This window comes from Pelodiscus sinensis, chromosome 4 (genome assembly GCF_052426305.1).
Source record: "Pelodiscus sinensis isolate ZL-2025 chromosome 4, ASM5242630v1, whole genome shotgun sequence".
Classification (NCBI taxonomy): Eukaryota; Metazoa; Chordata; order Testudines; family Trionychidae; genus Pelodiscus; species Pelodiscus sinensis.
The window spans coordinates 77563166-77581596 of NC_143055.1; the positions used below are offsets into that span (position 1 = coordinate 77563166).

The window sequence follows — 18431 nt, forward strand, 5'->3', positions numbered from 1 at the left end:
AAATGGGAAATTGCTGAACTATTATCTGTGGTTTATAACCTATCCTTTAAATTGGCTTCCGTACCTAATGACTGGAAGGTAGCTCACATGACACCAATATTTAAAAAGGGCTCTAGAGGAAATCCTAGCAATTACAGACTGGTAAGTCTAACTTCAGTACCGGGAAAATTAGTCGAAACAATAGTAAAGAATAAAATTGTGAGGCACGTAGAACAACATAATTTGTTGGACAAAAGTCAACATGGTTTCTGTAAAGGGAAATCATGTTTTACTAATCTATTAGAATTCTTTGAAGGGGTTAACAAACATGCAGACAAGGGGGATCCAGTAGATATAGTATACTTAGATTTTCAGAAAGCCTTTGACAAGGTCCTGTAGCCAGACAGAGTCTCCCCCCCCCCCAATCACATCTATCTTGCTTGCCCCTCTGAGGTGCCTGAAGCATACAGGGCAGAGAAGGAGCAATAAAATCAGCAGTCTTTGAAGCCTTGACAGAGGCCCGGATATGCTGGCTCATCTGACCCTGGGTAAACTGAAAACACCAATAGGAGAGAGAGTGATCAAGCCAATAAGCTGACCTCGAGGCTGCGAGAACTGCCTTGGCTGGCACCTATATTGATACGATCACACACAGTCGTCCCTGGAGAGGAATCTCCCGCTGAGAAAAGAATGCCCAGTACTCCCAATTTAGCTATCTCTCATACAAGTGTAAATTAAGTTCACAACTCCCTTGTAAGAACTGGCATCACAAAGACAGACCGGTACCATTTGGCATCACAGATAAGAAAGAGAAATACGTGACCCCACGGATATAAAGATGGGTACAGCAGCCCGCTGAGTGCCAATCCACCCTCTTTAACGATTAAGTTGTCACTTGGTACCACTATTTTCTATCTTCCTTTTTCCTTTGTAACCATTTTAAGATCTGTATTTGCTAGCAGTTAAGAAGTAGAGCAATACTTTGTAACCACATGCTTTATAAAGCCTCTTCAATAAACCTGTAACTGGTTAAGTTTTAACCTGACTCCCTCAGTTGCTGTAATAGAACCAAGCACAATTTAAAAGAAATCCAGCCAGTTATAAGGGACAGATATAGGGAGAGCTGGGGCGTTTGGATCATGTCACCTCCAAGGGACAAATCCGTGGGGCACCTCTCAGCCTTCCCTAGGCTGTCCGCTGTGAAGGGATCATGTGTCCTAGCAGTTAAAGTCTGAGGTGTAATAAGCTCTCCCTGTAAACTCTGGGACGTCTGTCAGCCTGTTGGCTGCCCGCCATGAAGGGACCCCGGTCCTAGCGGTTAAAGACACGGACGTAAAACTTCTGAGGGTGCCCGTCGGCCTCCGCTAAGGCCGCCTGCAGTGACAGGGTCTAGTGTCCTAGCAGTTGAAGACTCGGGTGTATAACACACACACACGCACTGCCCTGACCATCGGCTGACAGGTCCCTCAGCAAACGCTCTTGTATAAATTACATTGCCATGGGATAAGAGGGAAGGTCTTTTCATGGATTGAGAACTGGTTAAAAGACAGGAAACAAAGGGTAGGAATAAATGGTAAATTTACAGAATGGAGAGGGGTAACTAGTGGTGTCCCCCAAAGGTTAGTTCTGGGACCAATCCTGTTCAACTTATTCATAAATGATCTGGAGAAAGGGGTAAGCAGTGAGGTGGTAAAGTTTGCGGATGATACCAAATTGTTTAGGATAGTCAAGACAGAAGCAGACTGTGAGGAACTCCAAAAAGATCTCACCAAACTGAGTGATTAGGCAACAAAATGGCAAATTAAATTTAATGTGGATAAGTGTAAAGTAATGCACATTGGGAAAAATAACCCCAACTATCCGTACAGTATGATGGGGGCTAATTTGGCTATGACAAATCAGGAAAGAGATCTTGGAGTTATCGTGGATAGTTCTCTGAAAACTTCCACACAGTGTGCAGCGGCAGTTAAAAAGGCAAATAGGATGCTAGGAATTATTAAGAAAGGGATAGAAAATAAGACACAGAATATCTTACTGCCCCTGTCTAAAACTATGGTACGCCCACATCTTGAATACTGTGTACAGATGTGGTCTCCTCACCTCAAAAAAGATATTTTGGCCTTGGAAAGGATTCAGAAAAGGGCAACTAAAATGATTAGGGGTTTGGAACAGGTCCCATATGAAGAGAGGTTAAAATGACTGGGACTTTTCAGTTTAGAAGACAGGAGACTGAGGGGGATATGATAGAGGTATATAAAATCATGAGTTGTATGGAGAGGGCGAATAAAGAAAAGTTATTTATTAGTTCCCATAATAGAAGAACTAGAGGACACCAAATGAAGTTAATGGGTAGCAGGTTTAAAACTAATAAAAGAAAGTTCTTCTTCACACAGTGTGTAGTCAACCTGTGGAACTCCTTGCCACAGGAGGCTGTAAAGGCTAGGACTATAATGGTATGTCTACACTACCATCCTAGTTCGAACTAGGGTGGAAATGTAGGCAACCGGAGTTGCAAATGAAGCACGGGATTTGAATTTCCCGGGCTTCATTTGCATCTTGCCGGGCGCCATTTTAAAATGTCTGCTAGTGCGGACTCCGGGCCGCGCGGCTACACACAGCACGGACTAGGTAGTTCGGACTAGGCTTCCTAGTCCAAATCACCATTACTCCTCGAGGAATAGGAAGCCTAGTCCGAACTACCTAGTCCATGCCTCGTGTAGCCGCGTGGCCCAGAGTCCGCACTAGCGGACATTTAAAAATGGCGGCGCCCGGCGAGATGCAAATGAAGCCCAAGATATTCAAATCCCGGGCTTCATTTGCAACTCCGGTTGCCTACATTACCACCCTAATTCGAACTAGGATGGTAGTGTAGACATACCCTAACAGAGTTTGAAGAGAAGCTAGATAATTTCATGGAGGTTAGGTCCATAAAAGGCTATTAGCCAGGGGATAGAAATGGTGTCCTTGGCCTCTGTTTGTCAGAGGCTGGAGAAGGATGGCAGGGGACAAATCGCTTGATCATTGTCTTCTGTCCACCCTCTCTGGGGCACCTGGTGCTGGCCACTGTCGGCAGACAGGCTACTGGGCTAGATGGACCTTTGGTCTGACCCAGTACGGCCGTTCTTATGTTCTTTTTCCCCCCAAAATACTTAAAGTTTGTTTTATACCATGATGCAGGAGGTTTTACGTCCCTTCTATTTTAAAAGATCTTAAATATAAAACTGTAGACATTCCTTTTTTGAATCCTGCCAGGCTCTGTCTCAATGAGTTTAAAAGGCTAATTCTATTATAATAAAAATGTATTACTTATCACGTTTAAATTTGCTGCCTTTTAACTACAATAAATGTCCTCTTGTTTTTGAATTATGAGAAAGAATAGCAGAAGCATTCAGTTTACCTCCTCTGAACTACTATATACCCTATTATTCATCTCCCTCTAAACTAAGCAGTGCCAGTCTTTTCCCAGTCATTTTCTTACAGATTCAGGATGACCAGAGGTTTTAGGGAGATAAAGGAGGAGCTGTTTTACTTTCCCAAGAGAAAGTTTGTGCAGTCAGATGTAATAGGAGCAGAAGAGCTACAGATTTGGGGGCAATAAGAGGAAGAATAGCAGTAAAAAAAGATAAACTGTGGAGTTGGTGGCTGTGGTGAAATGGCTGTGGGGGTCTGGATTTATTAATAAAGTTTCCAAAGAAACACAAGAATTCCTACTTAGTCTTCCAAGCTGGCTCACAAGTTTTGGGACAGGTTTCTTAGTCCTATCCCTGATGGAGCTCTCTTCTATTAAACTTGCTCTCCATAGTCTATCCATCCTCACTGACTCCTGCTCCCTGCTGTCATGTACGCAAAACCTCCCTGCTCTCCATCAAGCAGCAACTACCAGGGCTCACAACATAGGTCTTCCCTTCCCTTTGACTCTCCATAAGCTTTGTTTTATCTCCCTCCCAGAACCCTGATTTAGCCATACAACTTGCCTGCCACCTAGAATCAGAACTGAAAGGGATCTCGAGAGGTCATTGAGTCCAGTCCCCTGCCATGAGTATGGCAGGACCAAGCACTGTCTAGATCTTTCCTGACAAGTGTCTGTCTAATCTCCTCTTAAATATTTCCAGTGGTGGAGATTCCACTACCCCCTAGGCAATTTATTCCAGTGTTTAACCACCCTGACAATTATAATTTTTTTCCTAATGTCCCACCTAAACCTCCCTTGCTGCAATTTAAGACCTTTGCTTCTTGTCCTATCCTCAGAGGCCAAGAAGAACAATTTTTCTCCCACTTCCTTGTAACACCCTTTTAGACACTTGAAAACTGTTATCATGTCCCCTCTAAGTCTTCTCTTTTCTAAACTAAACAAGCCCAATTCTTTCAGTCTTCCCTCACAGGTCATGTTTTCCAGACCTTTAATAATTTTTGTTGCTCTTCTCTGGATCTTCTCCAATTTTTCCACATCGTTCTTGAACAGTGGTGCCCAGAATTGGACACAATATTCCAGTCAAGGCCTAATCAATGCAGAATAGAAGAGAAGAACAAGAGGTGTAACAGTTAACTTGAACTAAGGATTTAGCTCGAGTTAACGTTTCACTGCCACGTGTAGCCACGGGCAGTTAGTTCGGACTAAGGGGATTTAAAAATGGCGCCTGGATGGGAAGATGCAAATAAAGCCTGGGATATTTAAATCACGGGCTTCATTTGCAACTTCGAATGCCTACATTAGCCTCCCTAATTCGAATTAGGGGGCTAGTGTAGACATACCCTAAGGTGCTGCAAGACTATTCACCGTTTAAGTTTTTCCTCTACCACATTGTTAGAGCTACAGTTTAACATGGATACAAGGCCTTTTTTATACACATATTTTGCAACTATTTTGCATGTGCTGAAAATAAGGTCAGAATAATGTCTAAATGTATATAATTAGGAAAAACACATCCAGAGACCTTCCATCAGGGACACATTTATAAGTATGCTCTACAATGGAAGAGTTTAAACCCATAGCCAAATCCATTTAATTTAGAGAATTTTGTAACTTTTTTCCAGATGGTGGCCTTTTTCTAAAAAAGACTAACTCTATGTAAGAAATAGTTTGGTTTGGAAATTCTATTAGTCAAGTAATTAAGTAAAACAAAACATCAAATTGGTAACAGCTAAGTGAAACAAGAAAGCCTCCCCACTATTGGAACTGGAAGAAAACACAGGGGCTGTGTCTACACTGGCATGAATTTCCGGAAATGCTTAAAACGGAATACTATTCCGTTTTCAGTTTTTCTGGAAAAGGAGCGTCTACATTGGCAGGCTGCTTTTCCGGAAAAGCCCCTTTTCCGGAAAAGCGTCTGTGGCCAATGTAGACGCGCTTTTCCGGAAAAGAGCCCCGATCACCATTTTCGCGATCAGGGCTTTTTTCCAGAAAAGACTACTGGGCTGTCTACAGTGGCCCTTTTCCGGAACAGTGTTCCGGAATAAGGACTTATGCCCGAGCGGGAGCAGAATAGTTTTTCCGGAATAGCAGCTGATTTTGTACAGCAGAGCATTGTTGCTTTTCCGGAAATTCAAGGGCCAGTGTAGACAGCTCGCAGCTTATTCCGGAAAAGCGGCTGATTTTCCGGAATAAGTGGCCTAGTGTAGGCACAGCCAGGTAGTTATTCTATGGACTAATTCTTACTGTTGCAAGTTGAATTAAAAAGGACAAAAGCTTAAGTCACACTATAACTTCAAGGGAGAGGATAATAATCAATTGCTTGTCCTCACCACTTTGAATACAGCATGTCTGGTATTAAAGAAAAGGTAATTGTTTCTAATGGAATGGAAAAAACTGTTCATGCATACTTCCTCCTTGAGTAAATATGGTATCTGTAATGCTGCTAATGAGCCTCATATTGGAGTTCTTCTCAGGAAAACTTTGCTTGATATCAAAGGTTTTGGGGAATTAAAGGACTGTATGAATTAGCCCAGTATTAAAATTTTAAAACCTAATTCAGACCTAGTATTATTAGGCAGGTGCAGGCCTATTTAACTTAGCAGATTTACTCTCAATGATACAATGGATAATAAAGCCTACAATATTCTGCAGAAGAAATGTTTGTCATACAAGATACAACTACCTGAGGGAAACACTAATTCATTTTTCCAAGTGATATATATGCTCTGATTTTACTCAATGCATTTTAAACATCTTAAAAACACTAAACATTATTATGTGTTTGCTAGCAGAAAACTAAAAATAGAACAGATTAAAAACATAGAATTTTCTTGTAGGAAAGATGTGTACATTTAAATTTGTAGTAATCACAGAATATTAATTTTAAAATTAAGAAGTCTTTACACTGAACATAAATAGAGTATTTCTTGTTTGATTTTCAGGCCTGCCTAGAAGGTAACTATTTTTATGCATAGACTTATTTACATACAGCTCTCCAATTGCATCTTGCAACGCTGTGTATCCATAGGAAACAAGGTCAAGTCCAAAGGGCATGACAGAGTAACGGATAATCTGAAAATAGAAAAATAGATCTTAGACATAATTTGCACTGCTTTGTAAGTAACAAACTAGAGTAAGACTGTCTCTGTGCATGTACAGAGTGTAAAAGTACAAAAATAATAAGAATCTATAGTATAGTATAGTGACTCAATTTTCTGTTGTCACTGAGAATCTGATTCCAAAATAATGGGGTGTTGAACCAGCATCATTCTAGCTGTATTCATGTATTTTGTCAGCAAAATTCTGTATGGTTTAGAAATACAGGATGAACCTCGTTAGTCTGGCAACATCTATGGTCTGGCATGATTTTAGTTGGCCAGATTTACCATAGGTGTGGCCATGTTTCCCACAGTCCCATAAAGTTTTTGTTTATAGCCACCAATTCAGGCTCTCAATGTTCTGTGCCACTATTTAGCTTTAATTTACCACTAACTAAATGTCTTCCAAGAGCCCAGTAAGTAGGGGAAGCATTGGTAATGCTGCTAGACAATATTGATCTCTTGGGATCGGACAAATTCTCAGATCGGAACTGATCAGGTCCTGGACAAGAGAGTTCAACTTGTACAGCAATAAGGCTTTTCATGTATAAACTTTTATAGGAAAAATGCTCACCTTGTTAGTCAGTGTGTGTCTTTGATGGGTCTGGGTGGTGGGAGGGGGAAAACTCAAGTGAGAGCACCTGGGGCAATATTACACTATGGGGAGGCTGCTGCTTTCTCATTTCCCCTTCACTCCATCCTGTGGGGGGAAAAGAGGGAGGACCACATCCTTTCTTCTTTTGCTGCCACTGAACAGTATAGTAAGCAGTTAGGAGAGGCCAACTGAGCTGAGGGAGGATTGTTTCTGCTTACTGTTGGCAAGTAGCCAGGATAGGGACTTTTCAAGCCCCACCTTTTATCTATAGAGCTGGATTTCACAATGCCAAGGATGAAGCTGATTGCCAAATTTTGTTTGGGGTCTGGAAGAGATTTCTGGTTTTCCACATGACAAAACTGTCAAACTGCTCTGTGGATTTTTTTTCCCTTCCATCCAGCACCTTGAAGGTCTACTTTGGGGATTTAAATTATATTCAACCAGTGGGTTGCTTGGGAATGGGCCTCATACACACTGTTCATGGTGATGGGGTTGCCATCATGTTTCATGCAGTATATGGCTCTCCTCATCTCTCTCTCTTGTGTGGAGGAAAGGAATGGATTGGCATTCTAACTTCCAGCCAAGCCTGAGAGTATAGAGGGGGCATTGCTCCCATATCCATCCTCAGGTTTGCAGAACCCAAGTCCATTGATACCAAGTGAAATCCACATTCGAAGAGCCCTGCCAGGTAATTTGGGGTAGTGGTCTCCCATTCAGCAATAGCTATAGTAAGATTGTAAGTTTCTGTATTTAAATATACAATGGCACATTGTTACAAATACAATTAAATTTGTTTTTGTTGAGGATTGAGTTAGTGGCTAAAATGGAAACAGTCTAATAAAAAATATTTGGATCAATTGAAAAACTTATCTCCAGTATTACACTGACCCTAATCAGTATTTTCCTACAACATTACAGACCATAGGATAATCCCTTATCAACTGGGGCTTGTTTTTTAATTTTCTGCTTCCAGATGCAGCAATTGTTAGTAGCTATAAATCAGATTCTTATTAACATAGGGTGTATCTAATGTGGTCTGAAAACTGTATCACTTACTCTGAAAGGCCCTAATTGTTGTCAGATTATTATCATAATAGACAAAGTATCAATCAATATTCTTTAGAATCTGTAGTTTTGAGAACTTCTGATTTATTTGTATATATTTTATTTAATATCAATACCAGCTGAAAGTACTATTGATTATTATCTTTGTAAATTATACATATTACTAAGCTGCAAACTGAGAAGTATGTCCTACACCAAATAACTTATTGAAGATTATTCAAACAAAACCAACAGTAAATATTTACAATTAAAGTAATACAATACCTCATGCTGACTAGAACATCTCCATCCCGAAATATAAATAGAAGAATATTTTCTTGAGTGACATCATGGAAATTGGCATTCTTTTCATTTGCAAAGAACAAATCTGGCTTCCACAGGCATTTAAACATTGTTGGATCCACAGTCAACGTATCTGAACCCCTCCAGTCATTGGGCAATTTAAGTCTGGGGTCATTCCACTTCTGTCTTAGGAAGATGTTAACTCTGTAATCCTGATGAGAAGAACTTGTAAGTGTGTAGCCACAAAAACACCAAAATTAATACAAACATCCAAAAATCATGCGGGCTCGAAAATGAAAAAAGATTTTGAGTTAGCGATTTTCCTATAATGGATACAATTGATCATTCTTCAGTACAATATACTGTCATGATTTTCTCGGTTTTTTTAAAAAGAGAATTAGCTCAAAGATAGCTAAAGTGAGGTTACATGCTTTCTTTAGATTAACTATCTTAAACTAAGAGAATGTGGGCCAAATTCTGCCTTCCCTTACATCTGTGAAGCCTCAATGACAGCAATGATACCTTCTGTGTGTACATGAAGATTGGGTGTAGTCTTATAGTTCTACAAAATATATGTATTTCAGGCTGCAAGATATCAGGCAGAGCCCATATGTATTTCACACTTACATCAATCCTCTGACCCGGTAAGTGTAAATTGCAGCACATGCTTCAGCTGGTTATACAGTATGTTAACAATGTGGCACCACATTATGAAAGTAGAAAACAGGGCAGAGAAGTAATGCTTAGGAGCCATAGAATAAACTAAGAAACCAAAGAAATATGAAACGGTTTTCCAAATTTTGGTGTCAGTCCATTGCTGTACTGGTGATGTTATGCCCCTGGAGTAACTTGAAATAATCTCTCCCAAAGGTAGCTAGAGCTCATTCATTCCACCATGCATGCTGAACCTCACTGAGATAGTACAGGCACAATTAAAAGTAGAATTTGACATTGACAGAGCAGCACTGTAGACCATACTCATGCAAAAATCAAGCAAAATTCTTCCTGAATTCTGAGAACACATGGATGATAGTACAATCAGATCTAAAGAGAACCACATTTTGCCTTCAGTAAATGAAGCAGATTATCTGAATGGTAGCCACATGCATTTCATCCTCAGTGAGAGCAGTGTGCATCCAGGGAACTATTTGACCCAGAATATCAACTATGATTTTCACTCTTACTGCCTGTTCATTAAGGTTTAAGATAGATGCATGCTGTGAACCAAAAATGGAGGGAAAGAGTTATCTTAATTTTTTTTTAAAAGTTAAAAACCTTTATGCAACATAAGTCCTTGCTTTAGACCTCCTAATACTTCTTGTGTTTTATGTATGTCTATTAAAGGGTAAATATTCTGGGATATAGTCTGTCATGAAATGCATATCTTGCATAATAGATAACTCTCTGCCAGTGCTTTACAAATGATAATAAATTGTTATGGATGAAACAACATGTGGTGGAGATTTAAGTACATTTGGATGTGTCATTATGCCACACCAATTATAAAAGATCATTTCTTGTACAAGTTAGTCTCTTTCGCACAATATATTCTGGGCAGTCTTCCAAAATATTGTCTTTATGACTAAACATAATTGTAAATAACAAAAATAATTAACTGGAAAATACATTAAATACATTGATATTAAATATTATTTTATACGATAATATACAATAAGCATACTTCTGGAAAAGCTATAGTTAATAATAGAGATGTATAGCTTTCTCACAGTCTGTTCTTGGTGAAAAAAAATATGACCTGATTTTCATTTACATTAAAGCTAGGGATGTAACTTTTAAATGATAAACACACACTTAGCGGGTGATGCTTATCAGTAATTGCTTAACCAATGGCTTGGCTAGAATGCTCCCCACCCAAGGCACAGTGTCCCTGGCACAAGCTGCCCACCCCCACCTGCAGCGAGCTCAGCCCAACCTGGCCAGAGCAGCCCGGAGCAGGGTAACCAGGATTTTCCATCCTAATTACAGCCCATTTTATACCACTTTAGAAGTGTAAAAGTAGGATAAATGTAAGGGCCCTTTGTACTACCAGCATGATGTAAAGAAAGCTTAATATACATGAAAACTCAGGCTATTCTCGTCATCTCCAAATGTAACTTTTCAATTGCATGTATAATTATGGCTCTGTTTGCTTTTTGTATTGCTGAAACTCCCATCCTGTATGGAAATTAGTTGTGTTCAAACCATTTGTGATAAATACAATTCATTGTTTATTCTCTCTAGCATGCCATTATTCATTATACTGAATATAGAGTTCCTCCAAAAATCTACTCTCCCTGTTACAACCGAAAAAGCTGCTTCTTCAATTTGATAAAGACAAAGGGTACGTCTACACTACGTTAATTTGAACTAACTTAGTTCAACTAACTTAGTTCAACTAACTAAGCTAATTCAAACTAACGGATCCAGACTAAAAAACTAGTTCGAATTAGTGTTTTGCTAATTCGAACTAGCATGTCCACATTAAGTGGACCCTGAACCAGGCTTAAGGATGGCCGGAAGCAGTGCCAGCAGGGCATCAGAGGAGGACTTAGAGCATGGAGATGCTGTCTCAGGCTAGCCGAGGGCTGCACTTAAAGGGTCCCGACCCCCACCCCGGACAGACAGTTCTCAGGGGTGCCCCGCTTGCAAAGCAGTCCTGGCTTGGAGTGCCCAGAGTACCCACACTGGGCACATCACAGCACTCGGCCATCAGCCCGGCTGCACTTGCTGCAGGCTGCCATCTGGGGAGAGGGGGCAGATGCTACCTAAGTTTCTACCATTCCCTCTGCCTCTCCTTGGGTCTAGCATATGTCTGCACTAAACCCAGATAGCTTTTGGTTTCCCTTTCTTTTTATTGCCCTTTTTGCCTCTTTGAATTATATTGTGATACAAGGTAGGAACTATGGAATGACCCAGATCACATCCATTTATACTGGATAACCAGATGACGGGTGTGGTATTTATTATTATTATATCCTCCTTCAGCCAATGCTGGTATCAAGGTGGAAACCAGTCTCTTCCATTCTTCACAGTGTTTTGAAGTTTGCAGGTGAACAAATTCAGGTGCCAATCACTTGGGTTAAATGTGCAATGTAGGCATAGCCTAAATGAGATGTTGATAGACTATTTACCCTTCCCTGATGAGGGTTCTTCTTAAGATTTCTCTTGGGCATCCACTTGTCTTCATATCAGTTAGTTTCTACTTGATAGCTTTATGTGGAAGTTTGTGTTGACATTCACAGTATATGCCCCAATTCCAGCTTTTTGTTCTGTTTCTGGTGGAATAGGCTGCTGGCTGGCTGATTTCACCATGGTCATGACATTCCAAACAAAATCCAGAAGCTCTCCTAATAGACCCAGAAGGTTGCCTTAAGGTATAACTCCAGCTATGTAAATAATGTAGCGGGAGTCGACATATCTTAAGCTGAGCTGGGCACCTTCTCCATTTGATCCTGTTGGCTTCCTGTACTCCATGGAACTCAAAGAGTCCCAGCACTGAACAGGGGCACCCACAGTGTTCGATTTAACAGGCCCTTTCTAGACCTGCTAAATCAAATGCCAGAAAATCCACCTTCAGTGTGGTAAATATAGACACATCCTTATGTACCTGTAAAAGGTAGACCCACAAAAAAAACCCTCACTTGAATAATCAAATTAGATAAATATACTTCAGGCCAAGCAATTTGCATACAAGGATATAGTAGACTTCCGATAATCCAGAATCTTCGGGACCTAGGTAGTTCGTCATATCTGATAATCCAGCACCATCAGGAGGTACTATAAGCTGGTTATACATATACACTGTATACATTACATACTGTATATAAAGTGTTTAACCCTTTTTATTGTACATACTGTATACAGTATACTGTAATGTTTTAGGTTTTTTAACCTTTTTACCCTTTTTGCTCGTTCAGCTGCTGCCTTGTGACTCATTTTTTGACAAAGCTCACTCACTAGGCTTTTACGATTTTGATGCTGGACTATCGGGAGTGCTGTACAGTTGGATGCCAGACTATTGGAGTTTTACTGTAGATGGTTTTGTGCTCAAGGTAGTTGCAATAGGTTTTTGGGGTGGTTTTTTTTTTTTAAGGCACATTCATTACATCACTTTTTTTTTTTTAACCATTTGGCTCTTGGTGAATCATAAAGAAACCTCTGTAAAAGTCACTTTTTAAAGTGTGCAATAAATTTTAGAAACATGAAAGGGCCATCTGGCCTAATATACCTAACATGTTAAACATTTATCTCCCTTTTACCCTTCTGCTTTTTTTCACATTTATCCCTCAATCTCCTTTTTTTCCCAGAACTAAATCCTAGGCTGTTTTGAGCACACTTACATTCTTTGTGTCAATGACAATCTCCTATAACACAATGCACATATTTATTATCCTTTGCAATAAAATACATCCAAATTCCCTATTTGCTCCTGATTAAACTTTAAAAAGTTTGTTTCCAAAATTTTCAAATATAAAGGTAAGACCTAAAGTCAGGCCTTATCACCATAAACACTTAAACATATGCTTAACTTTAAGCAGTTGGGCAATTCCATTGAAGTTGTCCGAGGATGTGCTTAAAATTAAGGACATATGTAAGGTGCACTGACACCAAAAGGGGCTTTTATTATTACTATTTAACATGTATATGGTAATCTATTTGTTTACATACTGTCCTTAACAGGGAAGTTTTCCTAAATTAGTTTGAAGTAAATGGACTGATCAATTCCTGCTGAACAACTAAGCTAATGATAACTGAAAAATAACAGGACTGAGTTGGTGGAGGAACCCAGTGAATTACCACAGGTATCTGAATTACATACAATTTATTTAAATGAAACTTCCTGAGTGATACAGGAGAGGAAATAATGTCATACTAATGAAATTCACAGATGGAATTGAAAACCTATAGGAAATTGGAAGCAGTTTCAAACATCAGTAAAGACAGAGATATAATACTCAAGAGACTTAAAGGGGATTTAAAAAGTGAGCAGAACCTCACAAATTGGATTAATCATGGAAAAAAGATAATATATTTGGAGGGGAAGTAATCTAAAAATAACGACAAGGAGTCCTGTGAAGACTATAAGTTGGCACAGGACTCCTTGTCACTTTTGCAGAGCCAGACTAACACGGCTACCCCTCTGAAAATCTAAAAATAGATATTCAGTGTGAGAAAAAAACCTGGAAAGCAGTAATGCAGAGGGAATGGACATCAGAGTTCATAATGCAATATGGCAACAAAAGAAGCCAATACAATGTAGGATGCACACACACGGATGAATGTAAGTTACTGGTATTTGACCTGATACCAAGTAGTTGGCCTGGACATTTACTGACTACTGAATAGGGATCTAAATAGTAGGCTGGAACTAGAGGCAGCAAGCAGAAGCAGGGAAACACACTGGGACAAATGGAAAAAAGCTTTATATTTAGACTCCTCATTCTTAAACAAAACTCCACATTTTCCAAACTTAAATGCAAGTCTTTCGCAGTACTGCTAATATCACTGGGTTCAGCAAGGACTAAGCTGATGAATATTCCTCATATTCAAGCAGAAGTTTTTTATACCCATAAGAGAATGCTTCTCACCCTGGTACTCAGAAATGATAATAGTCACAAAATGACTTAATGCAGTAGGGAGTTCCCAATCATTACCATCTGTCTTTTATCAATACTCAATTATCTTCTCTCATCCTGGACAACAAACATGGGCATGAGTGTGATCTACTGTGCATTGATATTCCGTTTCTTTATGTTCAACTCTGCTTATTCATATCCTCAGATGCCTGGAAAATTAAGAATCTGAACACTACACATCCTCCTGCTCTTGGCATAGTAATCTTTCTATGCGCCTCATTTATAGACAACACATTCACTTTAAAGTTACACAACATGACAAAACTGGTTCACAAGGAAGTAATTGACCTCACACGAATACACATTCCCCTTCTGAGTAAGCAACGAAGAACCACACGCACATCTCTCAGAAGCCACTAGAGTTCATTTAATTTTTTAGGCCTTTAATCCATCAGATTTTAAATTCTCTCACAATTTATGAACAAGAGATACAATCCTCTTTGTGAATCAGTAAATTTAATTCAGTTTAATGTAATAAAATTTGCATGTGAATATTGAAATTTCACACTTACCATCGTTGTCTCTTGAATTGATCCAAAGCTATTAATGAAAATGTTGACTGTTACATCAACTGGAATTCCTAAAGAAAAACAAAGCATAGAAAATGCACAATAAGTTATACAATGTAAGATTTAGGTCCTGATTCTCTTGTGAACTAGTGACAATGGTAATGTAAAGGGAGCTTAAACTAATTAATTATACATACGTTAGGGTCCCTTTTAAATTCACTTAACAGTGCTCTGGCACATTTGCTGGCTTGCCCCCTTTACATTGAAAATTATGAAAATTCCAGTGATAAGAAAAATTCCGTAGCCCAATTCTCTTAGCTTACAATACTACGTGTGCAGTAGACTGGAATCTTTTGTAAATATCATGTTTCTGTGTTATCACAGTATAGTGATATAGAGCAGAGGTTCCCAACCGCCGGTTCGCAGACTGGTGCTGGGCTGCAAACTGTTGGCTGGTAGGCCATGGCAGCTCTAGGGCCCCGGGGCTGGTGTCCTGCCCTGCCTCTCAGCCAACTAGTGTTGGGCAGGGACGGGGTCTCCTGAATGTGGAAGAACACTTGCATGGCGGGAGAGCCACTAGGAGTCCATCACAGCAGCCTTAGAGCAGCCGTGATCCAGGTAGCAGCACTCAGCAGGTGTTTGGGAGGCAGCTCTAGGCTAGGTGAAGGGAGCAGGGAAGGCACTCAGGGCTCCGGAGATGAGACTAGTGCTGGGGGCAGGCTCTGGAGGTGGGGGACTCTGAGGCAGGGAGCTGCCACTGAGGGGCTCTGGGAGTGAAGCTAATATTGGGAAGCTTTGGGAGCAGGACTAATACTGAGGAGCCCTAAGGGATGGGGGTCTCTAAGAGGCAGAGGGCTGACACTGGGGCATCTGGGGTGTGGAGCTGGTACTGGGGTGCTACGGGGCCAGGGCTGGCACTGGGAGGGTTTGGGGGACAGGGTTACTACTGGGAGCTGGCACGGGGAGGTTCTGGGAGGTTGGGTGCAGTAGGGTTCTGGAAACAGGAGGCTGGCCCTGGGGTGGCTGGTAGTGTGGGGCTCAAAGGAGTGGGGGGGGGGGTGGCTCTGAGTCATTTGGGATGGACTGATATAGACAACATATGTATGCAGGAAAGACACATACTTTGGGCTCTCCTAATCAATTTGTGACATTTATTCTTGGTATAAGTCTGATGTGAGTGTGTAAAGGATTGTGGGTTGTGGTGGGATATAAAAATGGCCCTTTGAAGCCTCTTCATTCTCAGTACAATATAGATTGATGAACCTGAGGGTTGCTCTTGCATACTCTTCCTTGGTGACTACAACTTTACATGGTGGGGCATTTAAAATCCCAAAGATCCTAAGAGATATGTTGGAACCTGGTGACGTACACCCAAGATAAATGGACAATGGGTAGAAAGGGACATGGAAAAAAAGCAATTCTCTGGTCCTCCAGGATGAGGATTGAGCAATAGGCCAATGCTACAAGATTGCCATCCCTGTCCATCATGATGGAATGGCTATGTGTTGCTTTTTTACCTTATTTAGGGCATAAAAAAGGGAAACATTCAAATTCAGAATCTAATACACATTTAATTAATATTATTCCAATTCATTCTGCTAAGATTTACTAGTGAAAATGTAGATTTTGCCTTATGCACAACGTTGATAGTATGGCCATGCTAGCTCCTCCTGTAAGTGGCTGAGTGCCCTCAACTCCTATTGCCTTCAGTGGATGTTGAGGGTGCTCAGTACCTTGAAGATTTAGACCAGCTCTGTGTGAGCCAAGAAAGCCAGTCATGCTTGAGAAATATTTTAACTTTGACAAATCACTTGTCAGAAAATATTATTCTTCCCTTATCTCCCTCTGAATTGATGCAACATTTCAGTCCTGATTCATTTGGGTGGGAGAAAAGAAATCAAATATTAGCAGTAAGATTTGGGGCTATGTGCCTACCTATAACTGAATATCACAGACTATTAAGTGGGCTTTTTTTGAGGGAGGAGATGACATTTTGAGGTTGGGAGGGAAGTTTAATACTTTTATAAAGTTAGCTGAGTAGAGACAGCTGAAGAACCGTTTTCCCTTGGAAAAAGGAAAAGTCTTTATGTTGAGGACAAGTTGATAAAGGGATATCTGTAGCACTCTCTTCAGAAGCACAATCAAGATTATACCTTTCCAGAGTAATTTCCTTCATATTATATATGTGTATGATACAATTATATAGTACATACACATATAGTTACATATGATTTTTAATGTGGTAGAAGCCACACTCCCAATCTGCAGTGCAAATGTTATAAAAATTTTGTGCTTTCTGAAAGGAGAAAATCTCATTCCTGGAAAGCTTAAAATGCAGCTGTAAGAGTTATGAGGGTTTTTTAAAGAGAATATATACCTGTCATTATTGTAACAATACAGAAGTGATAGCTGTTAAAGGCATGTACTTAAGCAATGAGCCACATTAAGGGTACGTCTAAACTACATGCCTCCGTCGACGGAGGCGTGTAGATTATACAGATCGGCAGAGGGAAATGAAGCCGCGATTAAAATAATCGCGGCTTCATTTAAATTTCAATGGCTGCCCCGCTCTGCCGATCAGCTGTTTGTCGGCAGATCGGGGCAGTCTGGACGCGCCACGTCGACAAAGAAGCCTTTCTTGATCGGCACAGGTAAACCTGGTTTCACGAGGCATACCTGTGCCGATCAAGAAAGGCTTCTTTGTCGACGCGGCGCGTCCAGACTGCCCCGATCTGCCGACAAACAGCTGATCGGCAGAGCGGGGCAGCCATTGAAATTTAAATGAAGCCGCGATTATTTTAATTGCGGCTTCATTTCCCTCTGCCGATCTGTCTAATCTACATGCCTCCGTCGACAGAGGCATGTAGTCTAGACACACCCTAATTTCCCACGTGCAGCAATAAGATAAATGGGAATTACAATTTTTGTGTGCTTTAGGAAAACTATACCATAAGACCTAAATTCCGTAGTATTTTCATGATAATCTTAAAAAGAAGTTAAGTAAAACAGTTCAATGCTTTAAACATATACTGCTTCGAAAATAGTATTCAAATACCACTTTAAAACCATACAATTTAATTTGTAAAAGCCTTAGATTGAAAAAATCCCTAAAACCACTCCATGGAGTTATTTATCAGCTAACAAGGGTAAATATCTTTCAACAGTTTCACCCTCTTTCCAGAAATGTAATCCTAAATCCTTTCAAAAATCTGGTTAGCACAGATTCAGTGCATGTGGATTTTAAAAAGGAAATGTTATTAACTTGAAAAGTAGAAAACATCTTTTATACGTGACAAACCTTTGAAATTTGGTCTTATCCTGGGATCATAACTGACCAACAGCCTATTCAAGGTATTGCTAGTAGAATTAACAGGTACTCTTGCAAGATCTTCAGCTGATTGCTGGCTGCAAAATAGTTGATTGGTTATTGTTAAGATACAAGGCACTGCAAGTCTGACAGTTCTGAGTAATTTTAAAATACTGTAAGTATTCAAAACGCATCATACATATAAATCTCCCACGGGTTTATCCCTTTCAAGAAACTTATAGGATGTGTCTACATTGGCATCCCTTTCCGGAAAAGGGATGCTAATGAGACACATTGCAATTGCAAATCCGTGGAGGATTATTCAAGTAGGAATAAGAGATCCTCCGGAAAAGGGCTTATTTTCTGGAGAATCACGTCTAGACTGGTGCTTTTCTCCGGCTTATCCCCAAGCTGGAAAAAAGCGGCAGCCATGTAAATGCATATGCCGCGGCGGATATTTAAATCCCCCGCGGATTTGCAATTGCAATGTGTCTCATTAGCATCCCTTTTCCAGAAAGGGATGCCAATGTAGACACAGCCATACTGTA

At 40.2% G+C, this 18431-nt stretch overlaps 1 protein-coding gene across 6 annotated transcripts in view; it reads right to left on the reverse strand.

Moving 5' to 3' along the window:
• The window catches only part of GLRB (glycine receptor beta), a 71172-nt gene that overhangs the window by 32648 nt on the left and 20093 nt on the right, over positions 1-18431 (reverse strand). For all 6 annotated transcript variants that reach the window (XM_089777957.1, XM_075930121.2, XM_006121851.5 and 3 more), the window contains 4 exons: positions 17875-17981; positions 14580-14647; positions 8414-8643; positions 6381-6463 (listed from right to left, as the gene is read on the reverse strand). In XM_089777957.1, coding sequence (XP_089634083.1) covers positions 6381-6463; positions 8414-8643; positions 14580-14647; positions 17875-17981 — 488 coding nt within the window. The remainder of the gene's footprint in view (positions 1-6380; positions 6464-8413; positions 8644-14579; positions 14648-17874; positions 17982-18431) is intronic.